This window comes from Lissotriton vulgaris, chromosome 4_1 (assembly GCF_964263255.1).
Source record: "Lissotriton vulgaris chromosome 4_1, aLisVul1.2, whole genome shotgun sequence".
Lineage (NCBI taxonomy): Eukaryota > Metazoa > Chordata > Amphibia > Caudata > Salamandridae > Lissotriton > Lissotriton vulgaris.
The window spans coordinates 576,778,829-576,803,195 of NC_141691.1; the positions used below are offsets into that span (position 1 = coordinate 576,778,829).

General features: G+C 43.4%; 1 protein-coding gene and 1 pseudogene across 5 annotated transcripts in view; one reads left to right on the forward strand and one right to left on the reverse strand.

The window, feature by feature from the left end:
• The window catches only part of ITPRID1 (ITPR interacting domain containing 1), a 520,073-nt gene that overhangs the window by 391,594 nt on the left and 104,112 nt on the right, over window positions 1-24,367 (forward strand). For all 5 annotated transcript variants that reach the window (XM_086964782.1, XM_086964783.1, XM_086964781.1 and 2 more), the window contains exon 8: window positions 2,160-2,214. In XM_086964782.1, the coding sequence (XP_086820908.1) occupies window positions 2,160-2,214 (55 nt within the window). The remainder of the gene's footprint in view (window positions 1-2,159; window positions 2,215-24,367) is intronic.
• On the reverse strand, window positions 9,166-9,313 carry LOC147722279 (5.8S ribosomal RNA; annotated as a pseudogene).

The window sequence follows — 24,367 nt, forward strand, 5'->3', positions numbered from 1 at the left end:
CGCGGCAATACAAAAACACTGGAAGGGAGGACTGGTGGAACCGGACACGACTATGGCCTGCCAGTATGTGGTGATGGCTGCGGGCACATTCAAGGCGGTGACTTGCCTCCACTCGAGAATGTTGAATGAGGGACTAGAGACGCTCACTGCGCTGAAGGAGAAGTGGGAGGAAAGCATAGGTAAACCCATACCAGACACGGTTTGGGGCCACATTTTGAAATGGACGTGGAAGGGTAGCAGGAACGCCCGTTTCCAACAGGTGCATTTCTTCATAGTGCATAGAGCCTATCTGACCCCAGGGAAACTTCGGTGGTACTTTCGGGTACAGGATGCGGCGTGTCCGAGATGCTTAGCACTCGAGGTTGAGCTGGATCATTTGCTGTGGGGCTGCCCGAAGTTGGGGACATATTGGCCTGAGGAGGGCGAGCTTCTGAACGCAGTTACTGATAGAGAGGTGGAGTTCGACATGGCGGAGTGCCTACTGCTTTGGTTCCCTCACACGGCGAAGACAAAAATTACGAGCAAATTTATTGATCTGGGACTCATGCTAGCCCAGAGAGAGATTACTTGGCGTTGGAAATCCAAGGAGGGCCCATCAGTTAGGAGATGGACGAATGAGTTATTGAAATGGTCCAGATGTGAGAGTGTGATTAGAATGCGACAGGCTACCAGAACTGGTAATGAGAAGAGCTTGGAGATGGCAAGGGCTTGGGAGATGATTGTGCAGGCTTTGAGCTACTACCTGACAGAGGACGAGGAGGAGGGACATCTGGAGAATGAGGTTCCATGAGGCTTGGAAGAACGAATGCATGACCTCGATTGATGGCAATCTCTTCTGTCAGAACCCACAATTACAACCCACATCAGCAGCAGTTGGGGGGAGGGAGGGTTTAAGGGGCGTTATTAGGGTACCGCAGTAGTAACAAGAGGGGTGCCTGCGATAGGGATCTATGGCTGGTAATTACAGGAGAGGGGTACTGGGCAGCACACATGGGTTCACGTTGTGTGGATGATGCTAGGCAATAACAGACGGCCGACACAGGAGTGCACTAGCATAGACCTGATAATGCGGGCACTGAGGGCTCTGACGTCGCCCGCACGGGGTGGCTGATTGTATCTGGCGGTAACTGAGGAGGGGGGGGGAGTTTGGTGGGTATTAAAAGCAGATACTAAATTATGTTGTTGACCAGATATCCCTCTGAGGTGCACATGGTGACCTTTTGTTGGAACCTGTTGGTACGCCGCCCGGCCTCCGGGATGTGGGCTGAATGGCTGTGTACAACTTTATTAACGCAAAGTGCCTTGAAATGTTATGGATATAACAGTTGACCTACCTCGATGTTTTGTTTATAACTCTGCAATAAAAACATATTTCAAAAAATAAAAAGGATCTTAAACGCTGTTGGACTATAGTTTGCGCATCTTTACCTGCGTTAGATGCGGATCGTTTGCTGTCGGCATTTTATAGCTGCAATATATGCGTCAAAAGCCTGTGCTATCACTGCTATCTCCTTGGCGGGCGGGTCTTTTATTTATATCAGTCATGAGCTTTTAATGAACTCTTGACGAATTCGGGGCTTTCAGCACTTTTAGCACTGGAATTTTAAACTTTTTTTATTGTAATCCAAATTCAGATGCGCTCAGCGAATCGGGATGAGACGGGGATTTTGGGCTTTTATTGCACTTGCATTTTAATCATTTAATTAATCATTCACATATAGCAAGTCACCAATAGAAGGGGTTCAGGTCGGATTTGCTTGATACTTATATGTTTTTTATCGTAGTTGCATTGGTTGTTTTTGGAATGATCTTAATAACCATGCAGAATAAAGAATCTTTAAATCTTTTTTTGAATTTTTGAATTAGATGTGAAGTTTTCAGAATTGCATTCAACTACACCGCTTTACAAAACAGGGAACCTTCCACCGCATTGAAAAACTGGATGGTAGTTGAAAAAAATAATTGTCTGCCCAGGCTTGTTTGCAACTTTTTATTATGACATTGACTGAAACAATTATCCGAATTAACTTGCGCTTCGCCTATCGCAGACAACATAGAATTAAGTTAATTAGATATTTCTCTTCTAATATTATGCTTGTCTTCTTACCTAGCAATTGCTGCCTTGCTGCAACGTGATCTTTTTGTTTCTTGCCTCTCAGATACAAAGCTTTGAGGAAGAAACACTAAGAGGGAGTTACCTTGAAAATACTTCTGGTAAGTGTTCATAAAAGGAATGCGGCTAAATAGTTTATGTTTTTAAGTGTACAACTGTTTTAAGGTGATTTATCAGAAGGCAGGACATTAGAGGATACATGACAATGGTGCACTCAACTCTTAAATGTGACCAGTGTGATCATTTCAGTTGATTGAAGTTGCAAAACACAACCAGCTCGCATCTCCATCACTTTTGCAAAGCCATGCATTTAGTTTTGGTTTTAACCTAATTTGCATATTGGTTCATTTGACAGCTTGTATATACAGATGGCAAATATGAATTTTCTGCACGGCTTTCAGAGGTACATCAATTATTATTTTGCATTATAATTATAGTCCAATTTGTGACTAGGGACACGTTATTCCGTAGAATCAGTAGACCAAGGCCTACGCAGTCGCATGAAAAAGAAGGTTATTTTAAGGCACAGGCTGCATATCTGTTCCCATGACAATTATTATTCCTAATACGAAATCATTACATAGGAGGAAGTGTTTTTCCAGTAATTACTCGGCCATCAATCCTAACAGTGCTCTTCTTTATGGAGCAAGGATCTGAGATCCAGTGGGTCCATTTTTTACTTAAGAGCTTGGATATCCAGATGCTCTTCTGGGCTTGTGTCTCAGCACATCATTTCATTTCTTAAATGTTCGAATTCGTGAGATAAATGTGCAACACATGTGCACCCCAAATATATATAAACAAATCTTTACAATGTACTGCCTCGATCAAAGTGTACTCTCCCTTTTACCTGTTAATATCCAGGGCACGAGTCGGGGCTACACGCGGGTGGAATGGAATTCACCCACTACTTTCACAGGGTGAACGCCGTCCACCCTGCCAAAAATGTGGGCCCCACTGAATAATGTGCTGAACTCGTCCCAGTGTAATTTCCAAACACTGGGACACTTTCAGCAGTGCCTGCACCTTTTCTGATTTCCTTCTGCAGGCGGAGACTGGGATTTCTTATTTAAGATTCCTGCTGGGCCCATAGCAAAGGCCGAATTTGAGGGGTCATCAGGCCTCCTTTTGTTCGAGGCTCTTCGCTGGGAACAGTTAGAAGCCGCACACTTGATGCAAATGAAGCAGAGGGGAAACAAAGGCTCGCACTTTGTTAGTACTTCACACATATTTAAGAGAGGCAGCTTTTCACTTTTTTCAGTCACTGTTTATGAGATATGCTTGCACAATATCAGATGTGTTGGTCTTTCCTAGTATTTACACAAAGCAAATTTAATTTATATAGAGCTTACTTCCGTTGAGGAGGTGTTGAAATTATTTAAGTACCACTATTTTTTCTTGTATATCCCTACTTATTCCAATGCAGGGTGTCATCACGCTTTACATCAACCTAGTGCATATTACATGTACAATAAATGATATGGTTGTAAATGAATATACATGATATATTACATAAAACTGGGGGATTACAAGGTGTAGAAGTCACATATCTTCCATAACTCGTTGTGCTATTTTCCTCGCAATGCGCTCAAATGTATACATGATAGACCTGCTAACCAGATATGAGAGGGCTTTAGATCTGATGCCACTTCTTGTGATGCCACTTCCTGTGAAGTTGTGGCTTGTGTTCCCACTTTATATGATGTCAATTCCTGTGATGCCAAGTGTGATGTCATGCTCCATGATGTCGTGCGCCATGATGTTACTTGCAAACTGCCTAACTAGGTTAGTCCCCCCACTTCTTTTTTTAGGACTTGTGCCCTGCTAACACCCCCACCATATCCTGGGTCCAGTAGTCCAGTGCTCACTATACGTACGCGCCTCAGGTTTGAGAAGCTCTGGCTGCAAAAAATGTTCACTGCAAAGTACTGCAATGACCTTATACTGATGCCTGTGCAATATTGAATACTTAAAATGGGGGACATACCCTGTACTGACAATTCGTCATATTATTGATGAAGCAGGCCCACATTCGCAAGAAGTTGAAAAACGCAAAGGATAGTGACATATGCCCACCACTGCCTTTGTAATATTATGAAACATGGCTCTTCTATTATGCATTGAAAAATTACTACTGCAATATTTACTTCAATTGTGGGTCTTCCCAAGGAGTGAGATGTAAACATGCAGAATAATAAATCATATATGGGCAAATGGAGGGCAATACAAACTCACTGACAAATGGTGAAAAAAGTGCAAGTTAGAGGGCAAAGCCACATTCATGAAATGAAACACCTACACCTACTCAAGCAGTACTTGAAGCCAAGCAGGCTCAAAATGACACCTATTCAGCCTAGACGTAAGTTGCATGCCACACATAGACCACCGGATGGTACTCCAAAGGATTCACACAAAGGCCAATGAATGCAGTCAATCACACACACCCTCCGAAGCAGTACTTGAAACCATGGAGGCTCAAAATTATACCTATTCAGCCTTGATGTAAGTTGCATGCCGCACATAGACCACCGGATGGTACTCCAAAGGATTCACACAAAGGCCAATGAATGCAGTCAATCACACACACCCTCCGAAGCAGTACTTGAAACCATGGAGGCTCAAAATGATACCTATTCAGCCTTGATGTAAGTTGCATGCCGCACACAGACCACAGGATGGTACTCCAAAGAATTCAAACAAAAACAAATGAATGGTCAATCACACACCAATGAGCAAGCAAAGCAATAAGAAACAAACAAAAGGGGTGACACAGTACCAGTGCTGCAACAACAGGCAGGAGCGTGTAGCCTGGTCAGTAAGATTGGTGGGGGCTTCAGATTTTCCAACAATCATACTGGCATATAATGTTAAAACACATTATGTGACAAGAAGGGAGAATAAGAGGGACGTAAGGGGCAGTGGAAAGGGAGAGGATTGCTGATTAGTAGCAGTACTAGGGTGAGATCAAACACAATAGTTTGTTTAAAAAAACTAAGCCAGGGTGGCTTCTCTCGTGGAGTTTACAGTTTTTCCCACTCCACGTAGAACGCATAGTTGCAAAAAACTCCACGGAGTGGTGCAGAGTGGAATTTTTCCTCTCTGATGGCTCACAAGCATTAAGTTGGTGAACATGCGTTAGGAAAATCCACTCCTGGTGAGATTCCTCAATGTGGGTGGTTGCAGCAGGTCACTGCAGTTCACGTTGAGAAACCTGCGGCTCGCGTTAAGTAAGCTGCCGCTTGAGTAGAACATCTACTCGAGCAGCAGAAAGAAGCTACGCCCTCTTGCACTATGTGTGGGGCTGTTCACGCTGATCTTACAGTGCGGAACAAACGCCCAGTGCTAAAAAACAGCTCGAGCAGCGCAACTTGCCTCACTCCGCTGCTTGCGAAACTCTGCGCAGCATGGCTGAGTTTTTTTTGCCACTTTGCGGAGTTACACAAACTTCGCCTAATAATAACCAACATTTTTAAAGACGTTAAAAACAGTAGAGCGAGAGAGTGTGGGGGCGTTTTTGTCTTTGATTTATGTAAAAAAAAATCCTGGTGAAATCCGACACAATACACGACTGGAACCACCATTGCCCAACTATTTACCAGAAAATTCATTTATTAGAGGGATGTAACATCCCAAACACTACAGCCTTGACAAAAGGAATAACAACTCTCTGACATAGCTTGAAAGCGCAGTTCAAAACAAGAAAAAGCAAAACCATGTCATACCAAAGGATAGTTGAAAGTTTGACTAACAACAAAACAGATGTTGATGCTCAGTGCAAGTTTAAGGATGGCACTCTAATGCAGCTAAATTTATATCCAGATAGCATATCGAAAATTCAAATTGATTGGCACCCCCACTTTTTTTTGATAAAATAAGAAAGGCACACATACCAAACACGTGGTAGAGTCAGTGTTGATTCAATGAGGACATCTAGTAAAAAATAAGTCAACTTACATCATGCTGAAGCACAAGTGCTTTGTTGGTTCTAAAAATAAATGGTCATGGGGCTCAGACTTATCACATGATGCAGACAGCAGCTAGGTGGTATGTTTCCCTTTTATGTCAAAGTCAACAATAGTGATACCTGGTGCTTAAGGCATCAAATACTTTAAGCATCAAGCACCTATATTATATTTTTAAGCACTTTCAAGGAGAATTATCTCACAAAGAACGGTCCATTTATCCCCAAAATGTGGGAAGAGTTATGCATACATGTTAAAAGACCCAAAAATACATGTTATTTTATTTATCTTGTAATTCTATATTTTTGTCATGTAACATCCAACTGCGAATTCCTTCCTGTCTGTCAAATTCATATTGTTATGTCTATAATTAATATAATGGCTACACTGTATGACTGTCTGTATTCCTGTGCTTTTTTCTGTGATTGTTGTATTTTCTACAGAATTAATATTGAGAAACAAGCATGCATGATTGAGTCTTACCTTTGTCTTGATTGCATGTTATCCCCAAATTGAGATTGGTGAGAATCTTAGTTGCATAATATATACATAACATAATATGTCAATCGCACATAACGGGGAGTTAATAGCATTCCCAAGAAATCTTCTTGGCTGGTACTCCATCCATATCCATCGTTCTGCTCCGTGGGAATCTAAGGACATCAGAATGACTTAGGAAGAGACACTTAGGCCCAGCAAAGTCAGAGTGGAGGAGGTGGCGATGGTATGCAAGCGTCCCCTTAAGAAGTGCCCTCAGCTCTATGAGTCTCAAGATCCGTAGATGGCCTCAAGGAAAGATTTCATATTTGGCACTACATGAACTGGTAATATTGTGCTGTGGAGATTACATGGAAGTATAGAAATTCGAAAGAAGAAATGGTAAGAGAAGAATAGATGTAAAAGCCCTTCAGGGGGTCCTATGAAACACAGCCCTTTAAGTTTCCTTCGAAGCCTCATGTAAGAGAAATAACAAAACAGGGCCAGAATAGAAATGGATTTACCTTGAATAGATAAGGATGAAAGAATAACATATGCGTAGGAAGGCTACAGGGGACAGGTTATGATCACAGCAAATTCATTCTATACCTTTTCTAGCTCTACAGGCACACAAAAAACGCACATAAACAAATGCATCACTTGATATATCTACTCCTAAAAATGGATAAAGGTTTTTTCTGTGTATACAGTTCTCCTGTAGAAATACTTGATAAACCTGCCTACAAAGTAGGCTGTTTCTACTTTTGTTTGACTGTCAGAGACCGGTGGGAGTCAGACACTCTACAGAGAGTAGAGATTGCTTTACATCTCTCTGTTGGACAGAGATTGTCTCGATTGGAAAAAAAAACCTATTGGAAAATATAAAATATTCTGCATTGTTACATGCTTAAAAAGGTTTCTTGCATTCCTTTTTCTGCTTAGAATTTAGTAAACCCCCAAAACGTCCTCTTCACCTCTCCCACCTCATGATTCAATGCATTGCTGATAGGGTTCCAGAATAGGATAATACCAACCCAGAAGAGATGGAAACATTAGAGTGGATTCACTCTTCGTCCAAGCATATCAATCAATGTGGAGAGAAATCACTATGTGTTCAGATGCCTACTCTTTCATTCCAACCCAGGTGCAAGTAGGATCCTTCCTAACTGTAAAATGACTCTCACCCGCTAGAACTAACTAGTGGCATGCTTTATCATCATTGAGTCCCCACACAGGAACACCTATTGTGTCTGGGTGGGCTCAACCTTCAAACGGAGGCAGCTCTCATAGTTGAATTTGGTGGTGGGGTATGTGCTATACATAAAGTTGTCTTAAGTCCCTCTACACAATGTAATCTGCTTCAGAGTACTTGGAGTAGATTATAAACAAGGATGAACGCTATTCAGTGATCCCTTGCATCAAATATGGGTCTACATGTTTCAGCCACCGTTATTCATCCCATTAGTGTTTTGTGACTTTCCTTAGGCTCCAAAGCAACTGAGAATTATCATGGGTTAATGGTTGTGGGAGGCATTCTGGAACTGTATAGATGGAGTTCTGCTCTTTTTGAAAACTTAGTTCTAAATTTGTTTAGACCTATCAATCTAAATACTAGGACCATCGTTGTTTTTGGTGCAGAAGGATTGATTATTTTTTGTTCAATTAATTTTTTATGAGTAGCTGAACCAATAATTGTATTCTTTCTTTGGCAAGCCAAGGACAGCTGAATTCGTTGAGTGATGCTTGGCCATCTTCTTTCAGAGAGTGGACTGTTTTTTCTAAATTAAAAAGTGACAAAATGCTTTGTAACCTCATCTGTACAGCATTTAAAAGTGTTGCTGGGTCCATCCTTTGTTTCAGTTGTTAATTGCATATGTAAATTATGCAGTGAACCACATGTCATTGAAAATCAGGCAATTTTTTTTATGGAACAAGATTTCAAGTTATATTTCAAAGATCGAGTACTGCCTTTTATTGAGCACCATATTGAAATATTTTCCTTCACAAATTGACCCATTGAGAGAAACTCCAGTGTACTGTACAAGGTAGTTGATATTTTTCCAAACACACACATTTAGACCAGATGTGCAATTTTGGACTAATAAATATCAACTCAGGTGATCAAATATTTTCTTGATATACAAACTGAATGTAAATTGTCAAAAGTGGTTGTAAGTGTGTCTTTAACTATACAGTACCATTCACTACAAGAGAGAGTGCCAGTGTACCCAGCCTCTTTCTTTTTGTGATTCGATGAACACTAAACTGTTACCAACACTATATAACTCCCTTACATATAGACCTCAAAGGGCTTTTGGAGAGATTTTAAGTTTGGAGTCAGCAATTAAGGATTAAAATCATCTAAAACATTTTGGCTATTTTGCTGCTTAATGCACCCATTGATACTATTCACCGGTCTCTACAAAATAGTTTATATTATTTTATATTACATTCTGGAATATCTTAATAAGGTTTCACATGAATAGAGGCATTTGTAGTTTCTGTATAGTGTAAACTTATACATACAATCTCATGATTTGGTCATACTGTAAGAGCCCCCTGTGACAGGCCCAACTGAGCCCTGGGAAAGCCCCACGGCAATTGACATTCCAGCGACCCTCAGACATACATAGCCCCAGGAGGAGCCTAGAACCACAAGGTGCGCTTGAAACTTCAATGATCAATTTACCATTTACACAAATTCTTGCAGCTAGCTGCTTTTTCATCGACTCTCGAGCCAAGTATTCAGCTACCAAGACTTGCATGCAAACTTTGCAGCATTCGCCCACTTGCGGGTGCAGTTTGGTCACCAAGGGAGGGCTGCCCCACCTGCACATCTGCCATCCGCCACCCACCAGGGCCGGTGGGAACCATGGCTTGACCCCTGCATATCGGGAATCCCCAGCCTAAGTGGTAGCCCTGAGCCATGTCAGCGGGCTAAAATCCCCCTTTCCTTGATGGGAAGCACAGAGGGGAGGAGAACCAGGTTCCTCCACAGTGTCAAAGTGACTCACCCACTTCTGGTACGTGCTTGAGGGGCAGGGGCAACATCTCCTACCACCACTCCAAGCAGTTCATGTTGCCATAAGGTGGACATGGCATCTTTTTCGAGAGGAGACAGGTTCCCTGTTGGCCCCAGCTCCTTCTCATCCCTAATTTCTAAAACATATGCAACAGTGGCTCCATAAAACTGGTGCACACTTATATTATCAGACAAAATGCCATGTTATGAACTTGTTTGTGAAACTGGAGAAGTGTGCTCTCAGTGTCACCGAAGTGGAATTTTTGGGATTTATTTGATCCCCTGCTGGAATGATTATGGATGAGCGGAAGATCCAAGCTGTGGTAAATTGGAAATCTCCGACCAGTGTAAAAGAGGTGCAAAGCTTCATTGGATTCGCAAACTTTTACAGGAGGTTCATTAATGAATTTTCACAAAAGATTTTACCACTTACCAAGCTGTTAAGGAAAGGAGTTCGTTTTGAATGGACGGAAGAAACCGAAGAAGCCTTTAAACTGTTGAAGACGAGTTTTACGTCCGCCCCTGTTCTACTGCACGCAGATACTGCCGAACCATTTTATGTAGAAACCGATGCTTCGGATCATGCTATTGGTGATGTACTTTCTCAAAGACACAAGACAACTGGACAGTTGCACCCAGTGGCTTATCGATCCCGAAAACTAACTCCAGCAGAAATAAACTACACAATAACTGAGAAGGAATTGTTGGCTATAAAAGATGCATTTAAGGAGTGGTGCCATTACTTAATGGGCGCAAGGCATCAAGTGACAGTTTTTACGGACCATCAAAATTTGAAGTTTTTGAAGTCTGCTAAAACCTTAACACCCCGGCAACTCAGATAGTCGTTATACTTTGCTGACTACGATTTTGTCATCACTTACAGACCAGGAACTCAGAATGGAAAAGCAGATGCCCTGTCTCGAATAGGAACTGAGAGTCCTCAGTCTTTAGAGAAAGACCACGCTTTAATACCAAGCTCAAAAAAAATATGTTCCACAGTGTCAGTAGCTTTGAATGAACAAATAGCTCAAGCAATGGATTTAAAAGAAATGCAAGATTGGGTGAAGAATGGACCAGATAGAGAAATTGGAAACCAGCTTCGCTATTACAAAGAAGCCTTGTATTTACCCACCCCAGACTTGCAGCGTCAAGTGTTAAAGGAATGTCATGACCACCTATTGGCAGGTCATAAAGGTGAAACTAAAACCAAAGAATTAATAAAGAGACATTATTGGTGGCCGAAAATGATTGCAGACATTGAAGATTATGTAAAAACATGTGAAAAATGTGCACAGGGAAAATCGGAACGTGCAGCCCCAAAAGGGTTTTTGCAGCCACTCCCTACCCCTCCTGGTCCTTGGCATACAATTCAATTTCAAAGCTTTATTCGACTTCAGTCATAAAAGCATTTCCATCCTAGCACAATACAATAAATACTAAATTTAAAATACACAAAGTTTAAGATAAGTATTAAACAGAAAATCCATCGAATACAATAAGCTATTACATCATTATTAAAAACAACCTTGACACTTACTCACACGTCAAAGCATTAGAAACATGGTAACCAAGATTCCTCACGGCATTTTTCCTAATAGAGCACGTTTTCGAATCACCCAGGCCCATGCCAAAAACTTTGCGACAGCAATTACGAACAGTGGAGAACAATCAGTTTCCAGAATTGTAAGTGCTGTAGTTTGACTACGCGTCCCCAAGTTGAGGCAAACGGGTCTTATCCATTTATGCCTTGGGCTGGCATATAAGGGGCAACAAAACAGTACATGGGAGACATGCTCAACTTGATCTTTGCAGTGGTAACAATGCTCATCCCAGGTTGTAGACCATTTCTTTTTAAACACATTCACTGGGAGCGATCCGACTCTAAATTGAAAGTACAACTTCCTGTCATGCGGGTTCTCAATCAAGTCCCAAAACGCTTCACACGAGGGGGACATTTTTAGGTCCAGGAAGCGTCTCGTCAGAGAAGAGTTAGTCCCATTGGCAAAAGTTCTAAAATTCACCATCTCCCAGTAGATTTGTTTCAGCCTGGTCTTTGAGGGGAAGCAAGACACATCAGTATTACCCCATAGGTGGTCTAGTTTTAACTGTGTCAGTACCCCCCGTAATTCTTTCAACCAAACAATTTTGTGAAAGCGGTCAAGTAGAACAATGTCTGTCAATGCTGAAGCATAGTGAGCTAGCTCTGGGGTCACCATTAGACGTCTCCAATACAACAGTGGACGCAACTTCGCTAAATCCGCGATATTTTTCCTACCAAGGTCTAATTTCAAAGGAACAGTGGGCGTACTTTGCGGCACCCCCACCACCCCCGAAGAAACTTATTTTCTGCTATAGTCAGGTTTGCTAGGTTACAGAAACCCCATAGCTCTGATCCGTATAAACTAGCACTGATAACTTTCATGTGATAGATCTCAAGAACACACTTTGTTGGTTTGGTAAGAGAAGCTCTGTGTTTTAATGATAATGCTCCTGCTAGTTGACTAAACTTTAATTCAGCAGTATCTATGTGTGCATTCCATTTCATGTTCCCCTGTAGTGTTATTCCAAGGTAGGTGAAAGCATCTACCTGCTCGAGAGGGATGCCTTTAAAGGTAATTACGCCTTTAAACAACATACGGCGGTTCATACACATAAACTTTGTCTTACTGGTATTCAGCTCTAAACCTCGAGAATCGCAGAACTCACCAAATGCGTTGACCGCCTTTTGGAGACCGCTTGGTGTGCGTGATAATATAAGCGTGTCGTCCGCAAACATTTGGACGGGAACACGTGAGCCAGCTATTATGGGGGCATCGGAGGGGGACCCTTTCAGGGATTCTACTATACCGTTTATATATATCGAAAACAATGTTGGCGCTAGAACGCAACCTTGCCTTACCCCACGCTCTACGGGGAAGGGCTCGGTTACTTCTCCCTGTGACCCCCATCTAATTTTGGCATAATTATTATCGTGCAGTCGTACAAGGAGAGTAAGGAGTTCTTGACTTATCCCTGCATCAGCTAGTACCTTCCAAAGCTTGTCCCTGGGGACCAAGTCAAAAGCTGACTTTAGGTCCACAAAGACAGCATATAAAGGGCCATTATTTAAGGTAACATTCCTCCAATACAGGGCAATGAAGTAAAAAACTTGATCGATAGAACTTGTCAGGGGGCGGAACCCCGCTTGGTATGGTGACAAGATGTTATTTTCCTCTATCCATACTTGGAGCTTGTTCTGCACCATGCGACCCATCAGTTTCTGAGCTGAATCTATGAGACTGATGGGTCTGTAGTTGCTAGGGAGAGATTTGTCACCTTTTTTGAACACTGGAATAATTTCCGCTCCTTTCCAAGACAAAGGTACTTCACTACCCATCGCCACTGAATTGGCAAGCCAAGCAAAATATGTACAGCATGTGTTCCGATCACTTAGATAGACTTCTGCTGGTATACCGTCCATACCTGGCGCTCTTCCCCTCGTTACACAATCAAGAGCAGCACTTACATCTTTTTCATTAAACACATTATGCTTGTAATAAACAGTTGGCGGCAAAGTAACACAGGCTTGAGATTGATTGCGAGCATATTGAGGTTTGAAGAATTCTATCCAGCTATTGATGGCAACATGGTTTTGGGGGGGGGGGCAGCCAACCCTCCACTGTCCCACTTTACCGTGGACCAGAATAACTTCGAATCTTTAGCCACGCATGCGGTTTTAAGCTCACCCCATACTTCCTCGTCCCATAGCCTCTTCGCCTGCTTTTGAATGCATCTATATGTGTCCCTGGCTTTCCTGACTGCCTCAGCGTTCCCCGATTGAAGCTCTCTACTAAGGTTCTGGCGTGCCTGTCTACAGCTTTTATCGTACCATCCCTGCTTGCTTTGATGTTTTTTACCCTTATTATGGCCTACTGGTTTTAGAAAAAATGATTGCAGTCTGCAAAAGAGTTTTTTATGAACCTCCATCAACATGTCTAGAAAGTTAGAGTTACCTATAAGTAGTTTTATGTTGTTTACTTCCTCACCTACTACTCTCTTGAGTTCCTCTAGCTTCCCCTCATCCTCTACTAGCTTCTCCCATTTTAGGTGTCGCTGGTTATTTGTACATACCAGATTCAGGGTCACTCTCTCTTCCTCTGAGCTTACCCCCCTTTCCTCTACATAGGACTTAAAGGCCATACACAGCGGGTTATGGTCGCTTTCCATTCTTTTAACTACGGTCATATCAATCAGTTTGCTCCAGACCCTGGTATCTACCAGAAAGTAGTCTATTCTACTGGATGCCCGACCGTTATCAAATGTGCTGTTCCCAGCACGGTCAGAGGATGTGCGACCATTTGCAGCTCTAAGGCCTCTAGCTAGACAGAGGCTTTTCACTTGGATGGCCACTGTGCTCCATCTTTTAACTGCAGCCATCTCAAGCTGGGGGATTCCCCATTTAATATCCTCTTCCTCCGCTAAGAATTTATCCTCTTGACCCAGGGGTTCAAAAGTAGTATTTAAGTCCCCCCCAACAATAATAGATTGTTCTAGGGGCAATGATTCTAGCTCCTGTTCAAGGACCGTTATTACGTCTGAGGTCTTTCCCCCTCTGACCCCCCTAGCATATATATTAAAAAGGGCAAGCACTTCTCCATTGTCCCATCTAATATTAACTGCTAGTATATCCCCGGAAGGAAGGGATCTTTGCTGGATTGTACAATTCAGCGACTGTCGAACCCAGATCAGCATACCTCCTGATGGGCGGCCTTTGCCATTTGTTACTGCAGAAATAAAGAAATTGAGGTACCCCACCCGATATACAGGGCTTTGTGACCATGTTTCTTGGAATAATATAATATCATATAAATCGATAAAAGCACACCATTCGGGGGATGTTACTTTATTTGCTATCCCTGCAAGATTCCAAGAAATAAAGGTCAATGATGATTTAACTGTGGTGGGCCCTGACTGGTCAAGTCTTGATAGATTACTTGTGTTTATATTCTGCTGGGTAGTATCCGTTACTAAGATTTCTGAAAGAGTGTCAGGGGCATCATCTAGGTGAATCTCGGGTGATGGGTCACTGCTGTTATACCGGACTAGAGTGCTATACCGCTCCAAGCATCAGGCCCCCCCTCTATTTTATTACTAATGGGTGCTACCGGGTATAAAAAGTCCCCCTTATTAGCACTGTCCTTATCTGTTTTCTCAACATGAGCGTGTCCTGTCATATTGTTTCAATATATGAGTCAATCGCACTCGTTTAGGTTAGACAATGCTGCAAATCTATTTTCTAGATTTACACCCCAGTCACAACTTTGTGCACCCCTACCCCCGCCCCTTCTATTAACTACTGTGGTCCATTTCGTCCTCAAAACACTTGGTTTAGCAATGAAGCCTCTTCTGCTATAAAAGAAATCAAGTGTGAGAGGGATGATTTCTGCTGTTCTGCATTGGGGGGGCAGGAGATGGGGTAGAATATCGGGTAATACTTCAGGTCCTTTAAAATTAACTACCACACAATCGCCTTTAAATTTTTTAGGGCTACTGCCTATCCATTTCACTCTTCTGGCAGTTAGTAATTCCTCTGAGAGTTTATGTTTACCCCAGTGGGTGATGTGCATGTTATTGGTCAGCCAGTATAGAGCTTTACTTAAAAGTGGTTCGGGGGACTCTGTCTGACCAGGCTTCAGGGTTGGTACATTAGCTAGGACCAGGATCAATGGGGATGCTTCTACGATTAACTCCATTGGGCCTGATTCCGGGGAGGAATCTTCCCTGGACCTGTTTATTATCAACTGATCTGCTGGGCGATGGATACTTGCTGCTAAACATGGTGTGGGGATAAGTGGATGAGTTGGAACCACCGACTCCCTAGCTTCTCCAGTTCAGACTTCCCTATGTTTTGTTTGCTCAATTTTGTCCTCCACCTGGTTTGGTATTTCCCCCATATTTTTATTTGTGTTCAACAGAAGGTCCTCAAGCTTGTTAACTTTTTCAGTAAGTTGGTCAATCTTAGATAACAGAGGTTTAATTATACCCCTCAATTTTTGATCAAACATTCCCATGAGTTTCTTAATGTTGGCCTCATCCCGTAGCATACTACCCTCATCCTCAACCCCTAGATCCTCTATGCCATTTCTCCTAGGGGGAGTTGCTGGTCTTTTTCTGCTTGAGCGTAACCCAGTACGCTTGGGTTGGCCCTTTGTGGGCCCTCTAGTCACTCTAGGCGCAGGAACAGGCGCGGGTTTAGGGGAGCTATCCTCCACTATTTCCAAATCCAAGTCTGCAACATCATGATCAACCTCATCTATTTTACTCAATGTAGCAAGTGAGGATGCGTTGTGAGCGGGGCTATCAGTACTAATCTGGGAAAGCACCCCTATTTCAGTGGAGTCTTCTAGTTCCTGTAAATCAACTCGGGGTAAATCGGGTGCAATGTTAGTGGGCGTTGGGCTCAACCCCAGGGAAGACCTTCTATCATTATTTATCTTAGCGACCACTTGGAATAGATAGTTATCCATGGTATTTGAAGGAGCGATACATTGCTTTTGTTTTGACATACCTGTAACAAAGCGCAACAATCACAGTGGCCCAAAATAAATATCAAGCCTATAGTCCAGAGACCACTACTTGCAAGTAGTATGAGACCTCCCCTTATGTCCGTTAGTAAGGGCTATGGTACTTCGTAGTTATCCCAAAAGTTGAAGTCACTCACGGAGATTACTGGACAGCGTTCCTGGCCCAGTCCAGTCTCTGCCAGTCGCAGACTGTCGCGGACTGTCTCGCCCTTGTCCCGGGCTTCTCCCAGTCGCTCCCGCGCGCTCCCGTGCAGCGGGGTTGGATGAGTAGATTTGTATGGTCAGAGTGAGAGGGGACGAGCATGCAGGGAGAGCGGCCCAGGTGGTGTCAATTGGGTCTGGCGGGTGCTCCTGGGACTTGTAGTCCTGCACCCGCACTCGCTCGCATCCCCGCACAAGACAGTCACCTCGCAGACGCTTGATGAAGCCCCCACACGAAGCGGGACCCGCAAAGCGGGTTCCGCGAGCAGTTTCTTTAAAGGCAGGTAAGAGCTAAGAGCAGGAATATCCTCTGCAACACGAAATCCCAGCGTTTGCAGCGTTAGCAGCGTCAGCAAATCCAGATAGTTTCCCAACTAGCAGCCAGGAGGAAAAGCTTTTTAAGTGAAAATGGTGGGAAGGAGCATGCAGGGAGAGCGGCCCAGGTGGTGTCAATTGGGTCTGGCGGATGCTCCTGGGACTTGTAGTCCTGCACCCGCACTCGCTCGCAGCCCCGCACAACACAGTCACCTCGCAGACGCTTGATGAAGCCCCCACACGAAGCGGGACCCGCGAGCAGTTTCTGTAAAGGCAGGTAAGAGCAGGAATATCCTCTGCAACACGAAATCCCAGCGTTTGCAGCGTTAGCAGCGTCAGCAAATCCAGATAGTTTCCTTGGCATACAGTCACGTTGGATCTGATAGTGGATCTGCCTACTAGCCATGGCTATGATACAATCCTGGTGGTTTGGAATGCCTTTTCTAAGATGACTCATTTTTTGGCCTTGAAGGGGGTTCCAGCTGCAAAACAGTTAGCATACAATTTTAGTGCACACATAGTTAGAATTCATGGAGTTCCCAAGGTAATCATTTCGAACAGAGGTGCACAATTTCTGTCGCATTTTTGGAAGGCCTTTTTAGTAGGATTGGGAATTGAGGCTCGATACTCCACCAGTTACCATCCTGAAACAGACGGACAGGCAGAAAGAGTGAACCAAGAATTAGAGCAATATCTAAGGTTATTCCTTTTGAAACAGGATGGTGAATGATCAGATTATTTGTGGGCCGCGCGAGTTTGCTCATAATAATGCTAAGAACGTTTCAACAGGGTATTCCCCGTTCTACTTAAATTATTGTAGACATCCTAATTCTACACTAAGTAGCACTGAGATTACAGTCCCAGCAGTACAAGAGCTAGTGACACATCTAAAAGAAGTACATCAATCAGCCACACAAAATTTAGAACAGGCTAAACTGAGATATAAAAATTATGCAGATAAAAAGAGACAAGAAGGTCCTAGTTTGCAAAGTGGGGACAAGGTTTGGTTAAACACTAAGAATCTTAGATTAAAGGGTAATAGGAAGTTCCTACCTAGATTTATACGACCTTATTCCATTGACAAGAAAATGAATCCAGTGACTTATCGATTACAGTTACCCAAGAAGTGGAAAATTCATCCAGTTTTCCATGTCTCCTTGCTTAAAAAGACTCCAGTAGGACTAAGAAAGAGTGCTCCCCCAAAACCAATCCACTTTGAGACTGGAACTGAATACGAAGTAAAAGAGATTCTAGACTCTAAAAGACTAGAAGGGCAGTTGTATTATTTGGTGGACTGGAAGGGTTACGGACCTGAGGAACAATCTTGGGAGAATAGCTCAGACGTACATGCTCCTAGATTGGTTAAATCCTTCCACCAAAGATTTCCAAACAAACCAAGAATGGAAGGACCTTCTTTGTTGGGGGTTACTGTCAGGACTCCTAATAAAGGGCACAAAATTTCAGCAGTATTTAAAACAAGGACTTGCCCCCAAAAACATTCTTGCCTATCTTTAAATAGTAAATGGAACTCCAAGATGGCCGCTTCAAATCGGGTTGGGTTGCCGTCCAGTCTTTAACTGAGCTACAGGTGCACAGAGTCTGAGGTGAGGCGCGCGCTGATTCAGAGCTGCGCACTTCACCGAGGAATTTTCGGAGCCGGTCGTGCTCTTGGGTGCCTCCGGAGAATTCAACTTGCAGAGAAGAAGCATTCAGCAGATTCTTGTGCGTTTGTTTAAAACGTGCAAAGGAGTGTCTCACGAGTTTCAGGAACGGAGTTAGAAGCCTTTCAGCAGCTTCTTCGCGCGTGTGTTGTAAACGCATGAAGGAGCGTCCACAAGTTCCGAGTACGGAGTTCAAGACTCTTTCTGCGTAGCATGCTCGCCTGAGAGTTACCTGAAACCCTCTTCGTCTGGTAGTTCCTGCAGAATCAAGAAGAGAAGAAAACAGATAAGTAAACCTTTATAGAAAGAAAAAACAATATTGATTTATAGACTGTTCAAAGGATTCTTGCAGTTTGAAATAAAAAGAAGTTCAAATTGAACACTCACCTGTGACAGCTGCAACGTTTACCTGGAAAAGAAAGAGAGAGCTTCAATTAGAAATATAGAGTTACTAGAGTAGTAATTAGTAGATCTTGTAGGTAGAATTTAGATTAGGGACAGTAAGATTAGTAAGGGCAACAGATATTAGGAACCATAAATAGTGAATTAGTCAGGAAGACATAGAAAGACCTCTTCAAGAAAAAGATGGTATTTTTCAACTGAAGAGGCACGAAATAAGGACAATAAGAAGAGTAGCAAAAGCACAGAAAGCAAGGGTAATTAGATTGAATAAAGGTGTAGCATAGTTAGAGTAGAATAATGAGGAGTGTGCTAATCTCTCATTTTGAATGTCTTCAGGTTTCCTGAAGAAGTTGGTCGGCAGGTCGGGCTGAACAAGGAAACTCCAGAGTAGCTACAGTGCAGTCTCTTCTGTCATTTGTTATTTTATCCACTCCCCCTTCCCCCGGCGAAGTCACTGGGAGTCGTGTGAATTCCACGGTCTCTGGGGGACTCAGTAGAGGTTGTGGAGTACTATTCAACTATGCCACGTCTGTTCCTGTGCAAGACCACTGGGCCACTGGGCGGTAAGAGTGTCTCAGCCTTCTGACATCATGGTGATTGATGTGGGCCTACTACGAGCTGATCAAGCCAATCTAAAGGACAGGTGGAGACAAATGAATCTACTTTGGTGGGAATGCACCCGACCCTTATAGTGATGCAATCCCAAATCAAAGTTCTGCAGACAGAAGTCTCTCAAATGCCCAACAGGGTGGAGGATGTGGAGGGCCTATTGTGCCGCAACAACACCCTCCTCATGATAATACCGATGGATAGCGAGAGTCCTAATATGGAACAGTTGCTGGAAGATTGGCTCCTCCACAGGCAGCAATCGATCCACCATTTTCTCCTTTGTAGAAAGGGCTTATAGAGTCTTGGGCAGACCTCCTCTCCTGGGGTCTTTGCAGTGGCGAGTGGTGGCTCGACTTTTTAATTATTGAGTTCAAGACCACATCATCCAAATTGAAAGAACCAGGGGCCCCTGGAAGGCTGACAATGGACTTGTGAATATATAACCAGACTATACTAAACTCATGGGATCCTTCATGACGGTTAAACAGAAATTGAATCTGGAATACTCCTTAAGGTTTTGGCGAAACTGTGGGTACTGGATCCTGATGTTCCATAGCTCTTTGGAACAGCAGTGAATACCTGAAAATGGATAGAATCAAAGGTGGTTTACCCGATGTCCCCCGCAACTCGTCTAGACAAAAGTTGGTAATGCCAACATTCGAGAAGGTGACACCGCAAGCCCCCCAAAAGCAGGCCCATAACTGAGCCAGCAATGCGAGAATGAACAAAGGCAGTAGCGGAGCTGGAGAATCACCACAGCCTGAATCCGTAGCCAGCTAGCCAGGTGGCTGACTCCACCAACTGGAAGCTGGCCCTTGCCCTGGAAAACATACCAGTGGAACTGCAAATGTGTCCTGACCTGACTCTGATGGCAGCTGACCTGACGATGTGACTTGTGGTAAAGTAGACTGACCCCTCCCTCTCTGGTAATCTGCCTTCCTTCCTCAAGAGGGGAGATGGGGATTGATAGGGCCCCCTCACCATATGGAAGCGAGAATACATATCATAACTGCTGCAGGTCTTGTTTTCTCTACATTGTTACTTTGCCACTTTCTTACACTGAGAGCCCTCCCCCACTTCTGCCGAATCCAGAGGGAACAAACTAACAGTGTATCTACTTAATGGCAATGGTGTATTTGTGGTTGCAGCTTGCTCTGGTCCCAACCAGGGAGTGAGAGCTCTGAGTTTATTTTCCGTTGACCTGCAGCACTATGCTGTTGTTGAGATATGGGTGGTAGACCCAGGTGGGGCAGTTAGTGGTTTAACCTGCAGGAGAGGAACAGGTTATAGCGGAGCATGACCACACATCCTGCCACAAAATTACAGATGTATAGCATTGTTACCTGGAATTTCTACGAAATGGCTACTCCAAGTTGTCACCATTTAATATACTGCTACCTGAGACACAGACCGATACATATAGCCCATCTACAAGAAACCCACATGGCATATGCCATAGAGGTCCGTATCTTGGTAGCATCGGTGGTGCCACTGATTGCGAACTACACAGTAGTGGATCCTGAGGGAAGATATGTAGCAGTGGATGGGACCCTTAATGGGGTACCAATCGCTCTTCTGGTGCTCTATGCACCCAATAGTAACCAAAAACAGTTTCTAGCGAATCTACCTCTTACACTGATAAGTAATATAGCAGCACTGAGCATATTTTAATGTGTAAACAACATCACCCTAGGCAGAACTTTTCCTCCTCTTCACAGAAGATCCGTGGCCAGTATGTCTCACGCACTCAGTGAATGGATTACACATTGTCAAATGTATAAAATATTGTGCTCCATGCACCCAGGCACCCAAGAATGCTTGCTTTATTCCCCAGTCCACCAACTGCATGCTAAAATAGACCTATGTTAATGCAACTCTCAGATGGCTTCCCAGGTCTTATGGACACTGCGCTTGAGCCCGAATGCTGTTCGATCACATCCTCCTTTAAATAACTGTGCAGTGGGGCAGGGGGCTAACATCAGTGCCCACTTGGAGACTGTACATACCAGTGTTACAAGAATGTGCCTTTAGAGACACAGTAGGCACACACAACTTCTTATTTCAAAGCAAATGAGGAGACTGCTACAACAATAGGGATTGAGTGGGACACTTTTAAGGTGGTAATACATGGTCTATGCATTAAAACCTCATTCATTGTCAAACGCTTGTTGCAAGACCAGATCCTCGACCTTGAGAGTGCTATACAAACCGTGGAGACTCAAGCAAGAGTGAACGCAAGGAACGAGAATGAGGTTTGTCCTCGTTCGTAGAGAACACTGGGAAATGGTGGATAATGCAGACTACATGGCTAGGCAGCACTCAGAAGGAGACAGGGTGGGAAGTTGTATTAGCATGGCTCCTGTGATCAGAAGTCCCTACGATCCCCATAAACTCGATCAGGTCCTTGACAGGGGAGGTTTTGAGCACACTTTCGGATTTAAACCCTGTCTTTCTTGATTAGTATACCTTACTCTACCAAGCAGAGGTGGGGTAGGGGATCTTCTTGAATAGATTACCTGTCCCCCGAATTGTACAGAGCCACACTCCAGACAAATCACTAACTGTTGATGGAAATTTATCTCACAAGCACTCAGAAAACACACAGTAAAGGGAAGCACTGAGAGTAGTCATGCCCAAGCCAGATAGAAACCAATAGGAGGTAAGCTCCTACATGCTGTTCTCTCTTCTAAATACAGATTTAAAATAAAATAATGAATTAGAATAACATTCTTGGAAATGTCCTTTCAAACAGGTTACTGCCCTGCATCAACATGCTGGTACATCAAGACCAGAATGGGTTAATCCTGGGGAGAAACATGCTTCTAAATCTTAAACTTCTCTTTGGCTTTGTAGAAAAAAATCTGCAGTCGATGCCTTCATGCACAGTATTTTCTCTTGATATTAAGAAGGCTTTTGACACCTTAGGCTGGCCCTTTAAGTTGGACATGTTGAGACTCATGGGACTGGGCCATAGATAATGCGATGGGTAACCCTGCTCTACGCCAACCCAATAGCTGGGTAGGCACAGGCAAAGAGATCTCAGCCCCCTTCAAAATACGAAGGGGCACTAGGTATGTATGCCCACTATCACCGATCCCTTTTGCCATGGCAATGGAACCACTCACAGGTCTCTTCGGACAACAGGGTCAGCAATGGGGGATATTGAGTGGAACCCCTTGGGATGTTGTATCCCTGTACGCAACCAATGCGTTGGAGTATCTTAGAGACGTAGACAGAGACTTCCCAAGTGTGATGGTAGCTTTAGAAGACTTTGGTAAAGCATCAGGGCTAAGGCTGAACTGGGAAAAGTGTTGCCTGTTCCCCATATGCAGTCTTACACAACCGGAGTAAGAGGGGCTGCCTCATTTGGCATTGGATTGGTGTCTTGATCCCTTCCAGTACTATATGAAAATTTACCAAATGTTCCCAACAGTAACCCCCGGGTGCCCCAGATGCCCATGTTTGGAGGAAGAATTCTACCATATAGTATAGGCTTGCCCCAGTATTACACAATTCTGGACGGCGGTAATATCGCACCTGACAGACATAACTGGACGAACACTACTTGAGGATCCCTTACAGCGTCTATTGGCCGTAATGGTGCACATTTGTAAAGCCAAGTATTCTATGAAATATATTGACCTGGCATATGTGTTGGCAAAGTGAAGCATAACTCTGTCTTGGAAGTCACTGGGCGCCCCCCTCGTACAACACTGGCTGTGTGTGCTGATCAAGTTGGCAACAGCACTCTCTACACATATTGGAGAAAACCTCACAGCTAAGATGGACAATAGGCCCCTATGAGAGACAGACCTTCCCCTGTCCCCCATGATCAATGTGACATGACCCATAATCCTCACCATACTTTGCGCACATTCAATACATATTCCATAATGGGGGACTTCAGGTTCAGGTTCCTAACCATCTCCCTTATCCATCCCCCTTTTCCATCAGACATAGTAACAGGGTAACAGCACTGTCCATCGAACTGTCACCAAGGAGCACCCCCTTCCTTCGACAGATCTTGTGACAGACAGGTTTAGCTGTTTCGAAGACCTTATGTTTCTGCTACTGCAAAAAGTATATGCATGTAAGAAGTAGTACAGCAAACGGTATTTTTGGTCAACTGCAGTCAACCATTGGCTATCAAGTAGCTTTCAAGATTTTCCCATTGGTTGGCTTGGCTGCCATGGCATTTCTTTGAAGATTACATTGTGCTGGTACTGTGCCTGTCGGATCTCTCCTTACCATTCTGTAAAATGCTCTGACACCCAAATTTTGGGTCTTGTTTGCGCTATAGAAAACACTGAATAAATAAATATAAATAAATAAGAGCCCCTCTGGCTTCTAAATGACTGCAAGTTAGTCCCGCAGTATGTCTCTCTCTCTTTTACAGGGACAGAATATGCTCTTATGCAAGCTGTCTCTGGGTTGCTACTGTATCTATGAACAAGATTTGAGGTGTCCTCAACACTGTGGAGCCATCAGTGACGTGACTACTGAAAACCTAATTTTAAAATAGTGGTACGTCAAGACAGGTATTGTTTTGCGGCACTGATACCATGATTATCGCGAAGCTATGTGTGGCACCGGCATTGGACGAAACTATAAATTTATAAATCTCACAGGGTTCTCAGTGGTTTGAAACACATTGGAATATCCTTGGAAAGGGCAATATGGAAAAATTAAAGAAAATAAGTTGTAGGAGTGGAGGAACATTTTATGAAAATGGTGGTGCAAGTGATATTGCTTTTCTGGACAATTTGTATCACCCATGGATCTTTAGACATTTTATCAGGGTGTTACTGAAAAGCAGAATTTGGCACCATATTCTCAAAATGTTCTTGCTTCATATGAACTTTCAATACTCATAGGAATGGTTAGCCTTACTTGGCTGATTATTAAAGTATTGAATATTTCATGAGCACCACTCCAGCACTTGTGTGTTTTTAGCAAAATACTGCTCTAAAATGTCCTGTTTGACCCAATTTTGTCAAACATTTCTTAGATGTTGATCTCCACCACAACCATTTTGTGTAATT